This window comes from Pseudonaja textilis, chromosome 15 (genome assembly GCF_049901715.1).
Source record: "Pseudonaja textilis isolate UNSWEBS1 chromosome 15, rPseTex1.2, whole genome shotgun sequence".
Taxonomy (NCBI): Eukaryota; Metazoa; Chordata; class Lepidosauria; order Squamata; family Elapidae; genus Pseudonaja; species Pseudonaja textilis.
The window spans coordinates 8,448,713-8,460,603 of record NC_142004.1 but is presented as its reverse complement, the minus strand read 5'-3'; the positions used below and the strand labels follow the sequence as shown (position 1 = coordinate 8,460,603).

General features: G+C 45.1%; 1 protein-coding gene across 1 annotated transcript in view; it reads right to left on the bottom strand.

The window, feature by feature from the left end:
• Window positions 1-4,290: 4,290 nt before the first annotated feature.
• Window positions 4,291-11,891, bottom strand: part of GALNT9 (polypeptide N-acetylgalactosaminyltransferase 9) — a 93,735-nt gene continuing 86,134 nt past the window's right edge. Inside the window, exons 9-11 of the mRNA XM_087913437.1 lie at window positions 10,838-10,933; window positions 9,469-9,636; window positions 4,291-5,626 (exon numbers count right to left, since the gene is read on the bottom strand). Of these exons, the coding sequence (XP_087769563.1) occupies window positions 5,480-5,626; window positions 9,469-9,636; window positions 10,838-10,933 (411 nt within the window). The 3' untranslated portion in view covers window positions 4,291-5,479. The remainder of the gene's footprint in view (window positions 5,627-9,468; window positions 9,637-10,837; window positions 10,934-11,891) is intronic.

Here is an 11,891-nt window from a genome sequence, read left to right as displayed (position 1 = left end):
GGGTGTGAAGGCCACATGACAGGAGGGAGAGGGTTGGGGGCCGGGGTAAGATGAGGTTTTTGTAGGGATAGAGATCAGGAGGGGGAGATATCAGTTGAGCAATAATTACCAGCTATAATCCCACATGTTATTTTACAGGCTCGGTTGGAAAAAACCAGTGAGAAAAACAGCATTACTGGAATAGTGTGGTTTTTAAGCACCGATTCGTCAATACTCTACTACATTTAGCAGTTAAGGATGTTGAGGCGAAGAGCCTAATAAAATCTGTATTGCTTGGCACAACAAGCTGCAGAATATGTCTTGGAGAATATGTCGTGTTTTATTTAAGAAGCAGAAGAAAGCCTGCCTTTCTTTTCTTGACCAAGTCAAGGGAGGAATAATAATAATAATAATAATAAAAAAGCTACGTGACTCGGTCTCTAAGGTTCATCTTGAAGGCAACCGGGAGCCAGAAAACAATAATAACAAGTTGGATTGCAGGTTGGATTAAAAATTTGGAGTCTGGCGCCTTATCCAGGCTCTTTTGGAAAAAATTTATAAGGAGATACGTCTGAAAGGGAGAAGCTGGGTTTACCAGGGAGTAAAAACATGTAAAGGCTTGAGTTTCCTGCAATTGATAGGGAGGTTACCAGTGGGAGATGGCTCAAAAATAATTATGACTGCTGGGATGGCAGAACCCTTTGTGAGATCATATATGTAATTTGGTAGGTAGGAAGGAAGGAGGGAAAGAAGGAGGGAGGGAGGAAGGTGAGAAGGAGGGAGGAAGGAAGGCAGTTGAGAGGGAGGGAGGGAAGATGAGAGGAAGGGGAAAGGAGGAAGGCGGAGGGGAGGTAGGTAAGAGGGAAGAAGGGAGGGGAAGGAAGGAAGGAAGGTAAGAGGGAAGGAGGAAGGAAGGCAGGTGAGAGGGAGGTAAGAGGGAGGAAGGAGGATGGGAGGAAGGTAAGAGGGAGGATGGGAGGAAGGAGGAAGGAAGGTGAGAGAGGGAGGAAAGCAGGAGGAAGGAAAGAAGGAGGGAGAGAGGGGAGGCGGAGGGAGGTAAAGGAGGAAGGAAGATGAGAAGGAGGGCAGTTGAGAGGAAGGGAGGGAAGATGAGAGGAAGGGGAAGGGAGGAAGGCGGAGGGGAGGTAGGTAAGAGGGAGGAAGGGAGAAAGGAAGGTAAGAGGGAGGAAGGGAGAAAGGAAGGTAAGAGGGAGGAAGGTAAGAGGAAGAAAGGGATGAGGGAGGGAGGGAGGGAGGAAGGAAGGAAGGCAGGTGAGAGGGGGGTAAGAGGGAGGATAGGAGGAAGGAAGGAAGGAAGGAAGGAAGGAAGGAAGGAAGGAAGGAAGGAAGGAAGGAAGGAAGGAAGGAAGGAAGGAAGGTGAGGGAGGAAGAGAAGCAGGAGGAGGGAAAGAAGGCAGGCAGGAAGGCAGGCAGGAAGTCGCAATTTGGCAGATTCTCGGCTGCCTGAGCCACCCTGCTCCTCCTTTTTCAAGGGAGTGTGAAATTCTTTTCTTAACTTTTCTCCTCAGGAGTTCTTGCCCTCCTCTCTGCTTTTGATTTCCCTGCTGCCATCAAGAGAAGTGATGGGCCTTTGATTCAGAAAATGAAGGCTTGGTAATTTGCCTTTACCTCCGAGTGAAATGAGATCATCAACTCTTCCCAGGACAATCAGAAGGAATCGGTTTCACAGAACGGTAATGCAAATGCGTCTTGCAACCTCGAGCAGGGAGTGTGCAGGCATGAAAAAAAAATAAAATGCAGAGATGGGAATGAACAAGTCATTCCCCTCCCTCCCTCCCTCCCTTAATGGGCAGGTGATGAAAGTCCCACAGAATAACAGAGTTAAAAGGGACCTGTCCAACTTAGAAGTCCAACTTCAACCTCAGGAGTCTACCCTTTCAGATAAATGTCTGTCCAATCTCTTCTTTAAAACCTGCATTCCTCCTTAGTTCCAGGTTGCTTCTCTCCTGGATTAGTTTCCATCCGTTGCTTCTTGTCCTGCCTTCAGGTGCTTTGGGGAATAGCTTGACTGCCTCTTCTTTGGGGCAGCCCCTCAAATGTTGGAGCACTGCTATCACGTCACCCCTAGTCCTTCTTTTCACTAGACTGGCCATGCCCAACTCCTGCAACCGTTGTTTATATCTTTTAGCTTCCATCTCCCTAATCATCTTTGTCGCCCTTCTCTGTGTTCTTTCTTGCCTTAAAAACCCAGTCATCTTCTTGACTCAGCCTTGTTTCCTTCGTCCAAGGTTTAAGTGGTCCTTTTTAAGAAAAGTTTATGTCTTTGTAAAGGCATCCAATTTAGGATTCCCCACACAGTACATTGTGTAGAGCAGATATTAAGTCAACGGAAGGAGAACGGTGGGCTAGTTTTCAGGAGAGCAACCTTCATTTCCTGTTCAGGAAACCCATTTTCTTTAAACAAAACACACACATACACACACAAAACTGTTCTAAATTGCACTGCAGTGGAAGGCCGATCGATTTAGCATCGGTTAATTGAATCACAATCCGTCTTGGACCATTCCAGTCATGGGCGATTCTTTCCAGGCGTGGTCTCCAATGAGAAAAGCCATTTATAAAGCAAACAAATCAGTATTCTGAAGTTATCCAGCTTTCAGGAAAGATATCTAGAAGAAGAAGGTATTATTAAAACATAAGCTTGCACCAAAGCTCGGAGGTGATCTATGCATTCCAAGATATGATTATCTCGGCCCAAGACTTCTGAGCTGGCTATTCACCTAGCTGGACCCCTTAATTAAAATTCTAAAGAGCGAAGAGCTTGGCGGAGATGGGGATTTTATTTTATTTATTTATTTTGGTCTCCTTCGGCTTCCCTGATGGGCAAAAAGGTGAACGGAGCCGGAATGAATTTTTGACTAGGCACACACACACACATTTGCCTGGATGAGTTCTCACCTCTGACATTCCCCTGATGGGAAAACAATGCATGAAAGAAATGTGCAGGCTGTTTTGCAGAGACGAGAAACAGAGAGGAATGAGGGGGGGGGGGGTTGTTTGGAAATGACGTCAACATAGCAGGTCTCCCAGCCCCCCAATTTCCATTTCTGTAACCTTCACGAACCTTTTACGGATCTGAAAGATTGTCCTGTGGAGGATGGACATGTAAGGGCCCACAGATCGCTCTTCTCCTTCCAGAGGTGTCTTGTTTCGTCTTCTTGTCAGGTGGAGACTGACTCTGAGGGAAAGGAGGAACGGCCGACAGGGAGTGGAGGTGTGGCTCCGGAGGTTGTGGAGGAGGCTGGGGAAGGGCAGAGTCCGGCTGGGCAGTCAGAGGAGGACCCAGGCCCATCCCCTCTCCATCCTAGGGCACGTAGGGAGGAAAGGATAAGGGAGAGATGTGAATGGTGTGGTCTACGTGGGAGGAGAGGGCCTTGATCCCCTTCATGGGCTGCAGCTGTGACAACTGAATTAAGAGGACAGACGTGTGTATGGGTGAATGCTGGAAACAAAGCATGGAAATATCTCTAGTTTATGGTTCCTCTCTGAGTTTGCTGTCCTTCCCAGTGTGTGTTCAGTTATCTGTGGATGTCATCCAGCCCTCATCTTGACTGGTTTGTGTTGTTTTTTCCCTCCTTCTCGTAACTGTTTGTGTGGGAGTTTTTTTGTCTTCCGTCAAGGACATTTAGAGCTTGGAAGCAAAGTGAAGGAATAAAAGGGGCTTCACCGGGTTTTTGTGACTGTGTTTATTTTGTATCCCCACCCTGGGTCATCACACTTCTCTTCAAAATACAGAAGCAGGTCATGGGTGCTTCATCTCTGGAGATGTTCAAGAAGAGACTAGGCACACTTTGTCTGGACTGGTATAGGTTCTCCTGCTTGAGCGAGAGATTGGACTAAAAGACCTGCAAGCTCCCTTCTAACCCTCTTATTCTGATCTCCATCTGAGCATCTACTTCAGGAACAGTAGCTTAAGTTGGAGGTTCCTGGTGCTCAGCATTTTTCCGGGAAATTCTGCACTTCGACCTAGAGTAAAAGTATTTCCCCACAAAGACTTCTGCAGGAAATCTCTTGCTTTGGAGTGTCAAGATCCCCTTGATGTGCACTGAAGATGGTGTTCGATTTCGTTGTATGAGGTGCAAGGACAATAAAGTGAACTAAACTAAATCCCGTTAGTAATATGGAGCTATTCCCATACTCCATAAGCAGTGACATTACCCACTTTCTTCAGTGCTGTTGTAACTTCAAACGGTCACTAAACGAACTGTTTTTAAGCCGACGACTACCTGTCCTTAAATCTTGAGTAGCCTTACCAGACTCCCGCCAAAAGCAGATACTGCTAGGACAAAATCAATACCGTCAATTAAAATTTAATGCCAAATGAATGAAATGCAGCCGATTGGATGAGTCCCCGGGTATTGAAAGAATGCCACCCTTCCAACCCATTGGAAAAATTACAACTGGACGGAAATGTTTGGAAAGTCCTTAGAAGTTGCGCCTTAACCCTGGAGTGGCAGGTACCATTTGAACATCACAGCTGTGATAGACACCCACACCACACACACACACACACACACACACATCCCCCAAATCAAAGCACCTCTCGCCTCCCAGCGTTCCCTTCTGCAGGTTGATGTGAAGGTAGGGCTGAAAGACACACAACCTCCGTCTTCTCATTCCAATTTCATCATCAAGAAAGGATGGGGCTCTTCTGATCAACCGGCATCCAAGTCAACTTGTTGGAAAACGGGTTGTGTATCGGGTTCTTTTTGTGTGTGGGGAGGGCAGTGTTGTTTATTTACAGGGTGTTCGTTCTTGCCTCTGGGGTGCTTTCGGAATAAAGTCAATCAGACATGCTGAAGTTGTGTGTGACTTCCAGGTTCCTCGGGATAGGAAGCGCAGTAGAAAAGGCACGTGGGGTCTGCTCACCACAGGAGGAGTTGTGCATCCAGCCAGCAACTTAAAGCTACAAAATCCACCTGGAATGGGACCCTCTTCAACGAGGCACAAGATCCATCCCTCCTAGCCAATCCACCCCAAATATGGCTACCCTCCCTGTTCTCACCCCCACCCCCAATTCCATGAGACCCAAAGCCAAAGTTTGATTCTATTGTCTATTTTTTCTCTCTCTCCCTCTCCCTCTCCTTTATCCATCAGAAAGAAACATGAGAAAACTTGGAGAAGTCTTTCTCGGTCGCCCAACGAGAGAAGGATAGGTTGGAGTCACTTCGGATTGATCCGGGGCAGGTAAAGGCTGAACCTCCTTCAGAATCAACCCAACTAAGTCTATCGAGGAACGAGTCCTAGATCAGCGTCCTCTAGATCAGCTTTTTTGACATTGACAAGACCAATCCACGTTGTTCCTTTAAAAAAAAAAAAAAAAGTAAGAATAACACCCCAAAACCGTATGTTGGTTTTCTCCTTATAGCCATCCTGGTTTCTTTGTCTGAATCCTATTTTAATCTACCCAACCATTGGAGAGATTAAGCACGTGGGATATTGGAGAAGAGACATCCTTTGTACTTTGACGCTTGGAAAATCAATGCCTTCCGTGTTTTATCCAGTTTCTGATCATCCATTTTTGCCCCGAGCATCTCTGCACTACCAATCTAAGTCCAAAGTTGGCGTCTTTAGACATTTCTACTTCCAGACACCGGCCTGTATCTCGGTTGATGATGGGGCCATTCTGTAAGGAAGGAAGATGAAGGAGGGTGAGCTTTCATACTTTTCGAAGAGGGGCAAAGAAAAGCAAAAATAATACAAATCAGCTCCCAAACATATTGCGGGATGAAGGGCCTTTGGTAAAACCCTACAGTCGATTTGGTGAGGTAGATTTCAGACAGGTTGTCAACTCATAAACTCACTTCTATGGTCTTTTTAGAGTTGCCGACAGAAAGGGACGGGGAAGCAGTGCGGCAGCTTTCAAAACCGAAAGTGCATTCCATAAATAGTTTTCAAAGATAGTAACTAGGTGACTGAAGTTTATGCCGTGTAAAATTCTAACTGGAGAGCATGATTGATGACTCTGGGCTATGGAGGTATCCCATTGGAGAATATGAATTACGATACACCCAGAGGGGTGGGGGGAAAACCAGGGTCAAGAGTGACAGTGACTTATGTGTCTCAGAGTTGGCTAGCTGTCAGGATTCCGGCAGTTACCCCCAATATAATACAAATACAGATCAGCCCCCAAACATATTGCAGGATGAAGGGTCTTTTGTAAACCCTACAGTCGATTTGGTGAGGTAGATTTCAGACAGATTGTCAACTCATAAACTCATTTCTATGGTCTTTTTAGAGTTGCCAACAGAAAGGGACGGGGAAGCAGTGCGGCAGCTTTCAAAACCGAAAGTGCATTCCATAAATAGTTTTTCAAAGATAGTAACTAGGTGACTGAAGTTTATGCTGTGCAAAACTCTAACTGGAGAGCATGATTGATGACTCTGGGCTACGGAGGTGTCCCATTGGAGAATATGAATACAGGGGGTGGAGGGAAAACCAGGGTCAAGGGTGACAATGAATGATGTGTCTCAGAGTCGACTACACCCAGGCAATGCTGGACATGTTAACTCCTAATAAATCCTTTTGAAGTTTTGGAATTTTAGCTTGAGATTCATGGTTTAATTGGGGTAACTGCCAGAATCTTGATACAGATATTCATAAAAAGGCAGAGAAGGTGATCATCATTAAGAACAAGGGTCTTCAAACTTGGCAAGTTTAAGACTTACGGACTACAACTCCCAGAATTCCTGAGCTAACATGACTGGAGGAGGAATTCTAGGAGTTGAAATCCACAAGTCTTAAAGCTGTCAAGTTTGAGGACCCCTGATTAAGAAGCTCAGATCCCAGCATTGTTCAGCGATCATCAGCTAATGATGTCTACAGTGTTTTAGATCTTCGTCTGGCCTCAATTCTTTGACCCTCACATTTTTATTATTGGCCTCCAGCTGGTATCAAGCGGAGGGAAGGGTTGTGCAAAATTTAAAAAGAGGCTACATCTAATTAATTAGCAGTGGTCCCAAATTTTTCCGTAAAGTGAGCTTAAGAATTAGAGGTGCCATCAAGGTAAGGACAAGATAGGTGGCACCTGTTGGCTTTAGCAGGGAAGTGATCCGAATACACCATTGAAAGTCTTTGCTTATAAAATTATCAAGTCAGGATCTTAAATAATGGACTAGTCCTAACTAGATTCAAGTCCCATGCAATAAACCATCATTAGAATCTAGAATAGCAGATTTGAAGAGACTTGGGGGAGGGGTTTAGCCTCCAGTCCCCTCATCATCCTGGTTGCTGCATTCTTTCTAGCGTAGCTGTCTAGTGAGATATCTCAAACAGAACAGAATAAGAATTGGAAGGGACCTTGGAGGTCTTCTAGTCCAGCCCCCTGTCCAAGCAGAAGACCCTACACCATTTCTGACAGATGGCAGTCCAGTCTCTTCTGAACGCTTCCGGTGATGAAGCTCCCACAACTTCCGAAGCCAACTTCTGTTCCATCGGTTGATGGTTCTCACTGTCAGAAAATATCTCCTTATTTCCAGGGTTGAATCTCTCCTTGTTCAGTTTCCATCCATTGTTCCTTGTCTGGCCTTTGGGTGCCTTGGAAAACAGCTTGACCCCTTCCTCCTCTCTGTGGCAGCCCCTCAAATATTGGAAGACTGCTCTCCTGTCTCCCCTGGTCCTTCTATTCACTAGACTAGCCAGGCCCAGTTCTAGCAATCATTCATCATATGCTTCAGCCTGCTTATTTACTCCTAAATCTAAATCTAAATCTATTTAGAGATACACTGAATGATGATTCTTAGCAACCAAGCGCAAGGATCATTATCAGAACATATTTGATCCCATGCTTCTGAACTCTCAAATTCGTAAGCCAGACCTGAATAGCACTTAAATTGCTACTAGATGGAGTGAGGAGGAAACACCCTCCTATCTCAGATGAAAATTGGAAAAGCAAAAAGCAAAATATGGAAATTACACGCTGTAGTATCTAGAAGGGAAAGAAAAATCGGTTTGCTGGAAGACTGCGCTGACAATGGAGGAGATAGGCAGAATATTGGGTTTTCAAGAAAGGAGAATGTGGAGACCTGAGCACAGTGTTACTTGCTGGTGTGGAGAAGAATTTAAAATGCTTGGCTTTGTGTGTTCCAAAAAATTGAACAAGAGGAAAAGGCTGCCTCAGAGGGAGTATGCCATGAAAAAAAAAAAAAAAGACAGGTGAGGGAAAAGTTAAATATTGCAGTTTTCTCCTTCAAAAACCAAAAAAAAAAAAAATTCTACTCTTAGGAACTGGCATTGCTTGGGGGCGTCAAGAGAAGGGAGTCAAAAATAAAAATGTAATAATCAAAATGACTGATTGCTTTATCTCCCTTAAATGGAAAAAATCAAATTGTTTGAGACTCTTCATAATAATAGGAACGAGATGGGGAATATTTCTACACGTGGCTGTGTTCTTTTTCATTTATGTTTTCCCTTTCCTGTCGTCGTACCCTCCATGCTGGCTAGAACTAAAAGCCCCATTTCATTTCAGCCGCCATGTTAGCTCCCAGAATTCCATCAAACACCTGGAATCCTGAGCTCCCAGAATTCTCAGCATTTACAAAGTTCCCAGAATCCCACGAAAAAACTTCCAGGGGTCCCAACTCTCGTGGTGATTGTAGGAACAGGAATCTCAGTACATTTGGAAAGCAGTAAGTTGGCAATGACTTGGGAAGTGTAATACTGGAACAGAATCAAATTTCTCTTCTAGTTCCTCACTTATAGTTGTAGGGCGGGTTATGGGGGAAAAAAGTAGCTTTCTCTTTGCGTCCTTGTCTCTTCTGTTTGTGGGGTTCTTGGCTGCTCTCTGAGCTTGATGGTTTTCTTGCAAACGTTTCATGACCCAACGAGGCAACGTCATCACTGCTAGAAGGGAGTGGGGTTTGTGGGGAGGAGGAGGAGGACTGTGGGGGCGCTTGATGCTCTCTGAGCTTGGTGTTTGCAAATGTTTCACTGCTAGAAGAGAGTGGGGACAAATGGATAGCATTGAGCTAGTTGGGTTGTGAAACCTCTGCAAAAAAACCAGCCAAGTTTAGAGTGCACCAAGGATCCTACAGTTCTTCTCCTCCTTACCCCCCTTCCTTCTTCCTTCTGCAAACCCCACTCCCTTCTAGCACTGATTATGTTGCCTAGCTGGGTTATGAGATGTCTGCAAGAAAACCACCAAGCTCAGGGATAACCAAGGGCGCTACAGTTCTCCTCCTCCTCCTCCCTTTCTAGCACTGATAATATTGCCAAGTTCGGTCATGAAATGTCTGCAAGAAAACAACCTAGCTCAGGGAGCACTAAGGACCCCCAAAGTTGTCCTCCTCCTCTATGCAAACCTCATGTCCTTCTAGCACTGATGATGTTCCCTACTTGGGTCGTGAAATGTCTGCAAGAAAGCAACCAAGCTCAGAGAGCACCAAGGATCCCACAGTTCCTCCCTCAGCTACAAATATCCTCTTCCATTGGTATCCCGCATAGCTGTATATTCTGACATGCCTGTCATACCTGTGTGAAGTCCCAGAGTCTCTGAGTTGGTCTCAGCGTATCTTCGCATTTCTTCAGCGTGGGGGTCCTTCCTTTCCCATCATCTATGAGACATTTTGAGTCAGGTAGGAACGCTGTGGATCCCATTGGGCCCAGTTGCAACAATCCTTCGGTGCTGTAACGGACGAGCTGAGACCGAAACCAAATCAAAGGTCATAAGATCATGGTTAAGTCCACCGCAACCATGAACGCAACAAGAGAGCTTCTGGAAATGTAGCTCTCATCTCGCTTTTCAAATCCCCGCCTCTTTAAAATAGTTCCTCCTCACCGAAACCCAGGAGGTCTTGACTTTGTGGCCAATGGACCCAGGCCTGTTTTACATCAAAGGTGACCCTAGTTTGGTTTAGAGGTTCCTCAAGACTTTTGGGTGCCTTTCTAAACCTCCAGCCCCAAATCTAGTTTATGTCAGAATATTCCTGAACTGGCGGAGACGTCATGGTAACAAGGTCAGCCGATGAGGGCTGCTTTTGGAAACAGAAACTTAAGGAAGGAGTCTGGGTGTGGCTTCAGCTCTAAAACGAAACTAATCTGGACTAGTCTGCCTGCTAACCGAAACTTGCTTACAATCTCCCCTCTACCACGTTGGAAGAATCTGCTGTTGGTATTGTACATTTACTTCATGTGTTATGTATATAAAGAAGTTAATGAATCCTACTGAATCAGTTATCTGTGTGTGCTTTCTGGATTTGATTTTCTACCACGTGCTCAAACTCCATAGTTTGAGAATCGGTTTTCCTTCTCAAAAGTGAAGGTCTCCCATCAAGCTTGACGGTGACTGATAGGCCAAGTGCTGATAGGGTGGAATGGTTGGAAAGTGACCGTTGGAAGATAATGGACACTGAAAATGGAGCCGAGCTGAGCTCTATGCCCCAACGGCAGATAAACGGTAGAAGCATCTTCTAGGAGAAGGGAAACTCTGATTTCAAACCTCCACTGCCTTGTGGCTCTGTCTATTATTGGAAGAGGCTTCAGGAATCAACCTTGAGGCAAAAATCCAGGGCTGGAGCCCCGGAAGCAGTTCGTGACTGTGTACAACCATGTTCTGGTAACCCCTGCGACGCAGCTGGAACTAACCGTATTGGCTCTGCTGTTTCATTAGACTATTTCAGTGACTTGGGGATGGGGGGATCTGCTGCTTGGGTAACAGTTTATCCTCCATATGGAATAATTACCCAGGCCTCGTGCTCTGGAGAGGCACTCCAGCTTTGCACACAGCATTGAAACAACACAGGACGTGGCAGCTACCAGTTTCATAGCACGATACCCTCGTCTCCTGAGACTAAGGATGTCAAGCTTGACTTCAGAAGGACATCCAAAGGTGCGTTTTTACCTGGGAAGACATTCCGTGGCACGGATAGAGGATCGCTTTATTGTCATCTTCCGCGCCCTGGTCCAAGCAGTAGCCACTAGCTTTGCTGTTGCGTACCTGAAATCAAAACCAGGGTAGATAAGAAATGAAGGGGAAAGAAAGAAAAGAAAAGGAAGAAAGTAGGGGAGGAAAGAAGAAAAGGAGAAAGGAAGAAGGAGAAAGAGTGAAAAAAGAGAAAGGAAAAAAAAAGAGAGGAAGAAGAGGAAGGAGGAGAAAGACAGACGAGATTCTCAGTCATCCAGATCAAAGGTGCTTTTTCAAGAGACAACTGGAAAAGAAAGAGAAAGAAAGAAAGAAAGAAAGAAAGAAAGAAAGAAAGAAAGAAAGAAAGAAAGAAAGAAAGAAAGAAAAGAGAGAGAGAGAGAAAAAGAAGAAAGAGGTACATCTAAAACATTTTTGCCATACACCAAATAAATACCACTTTGGTGATTGATGGATTCCCTCTTTGAAGTTAGACCAATGTTATGGACCATGGATGGAGACTCAACCCATGTCTCCTACTCCTGAAACCATGATATCACTCTTGACTCCTATAGTGCCCGGCTTCCTTCCGCTCTCATAAACCAGAAATCAAAACCAAATTGTACCAAGTGAATGCTTTCTTATCTCATTTCCCAGCCAACAGTCCTTCCCCCAAAAAAATCAGCACCTCCACCCGGTGCAATAAAAACTGAAGAATGATTTAAATACATAAGGCAAAACTCTCCAGGATCAAACTTGGCTCAATGAGATGAGCATCTCAAGAAGTGATTGGAATCATCTCCTCTGAAAGACGATGTAAAATATCGTTTCATGGCACGTCACAAATTCCAAAGCCAGGAAGCACTGGAGTCCTTCGTGTTCCCAAAATGTGCTGCCAGCATTTAAGTGAGACCAGTGTTGCTTTACGACACACGGGATGTTATTCAGGAGTGAAGATGTGCTGGGGTTTGGTTTTGTTTTTATGACCCAGGCTTTATAAAAAAAAAAAAAAAATAGAGTGTTTCGATGGATGGGAAATATATTTTTACAGCCT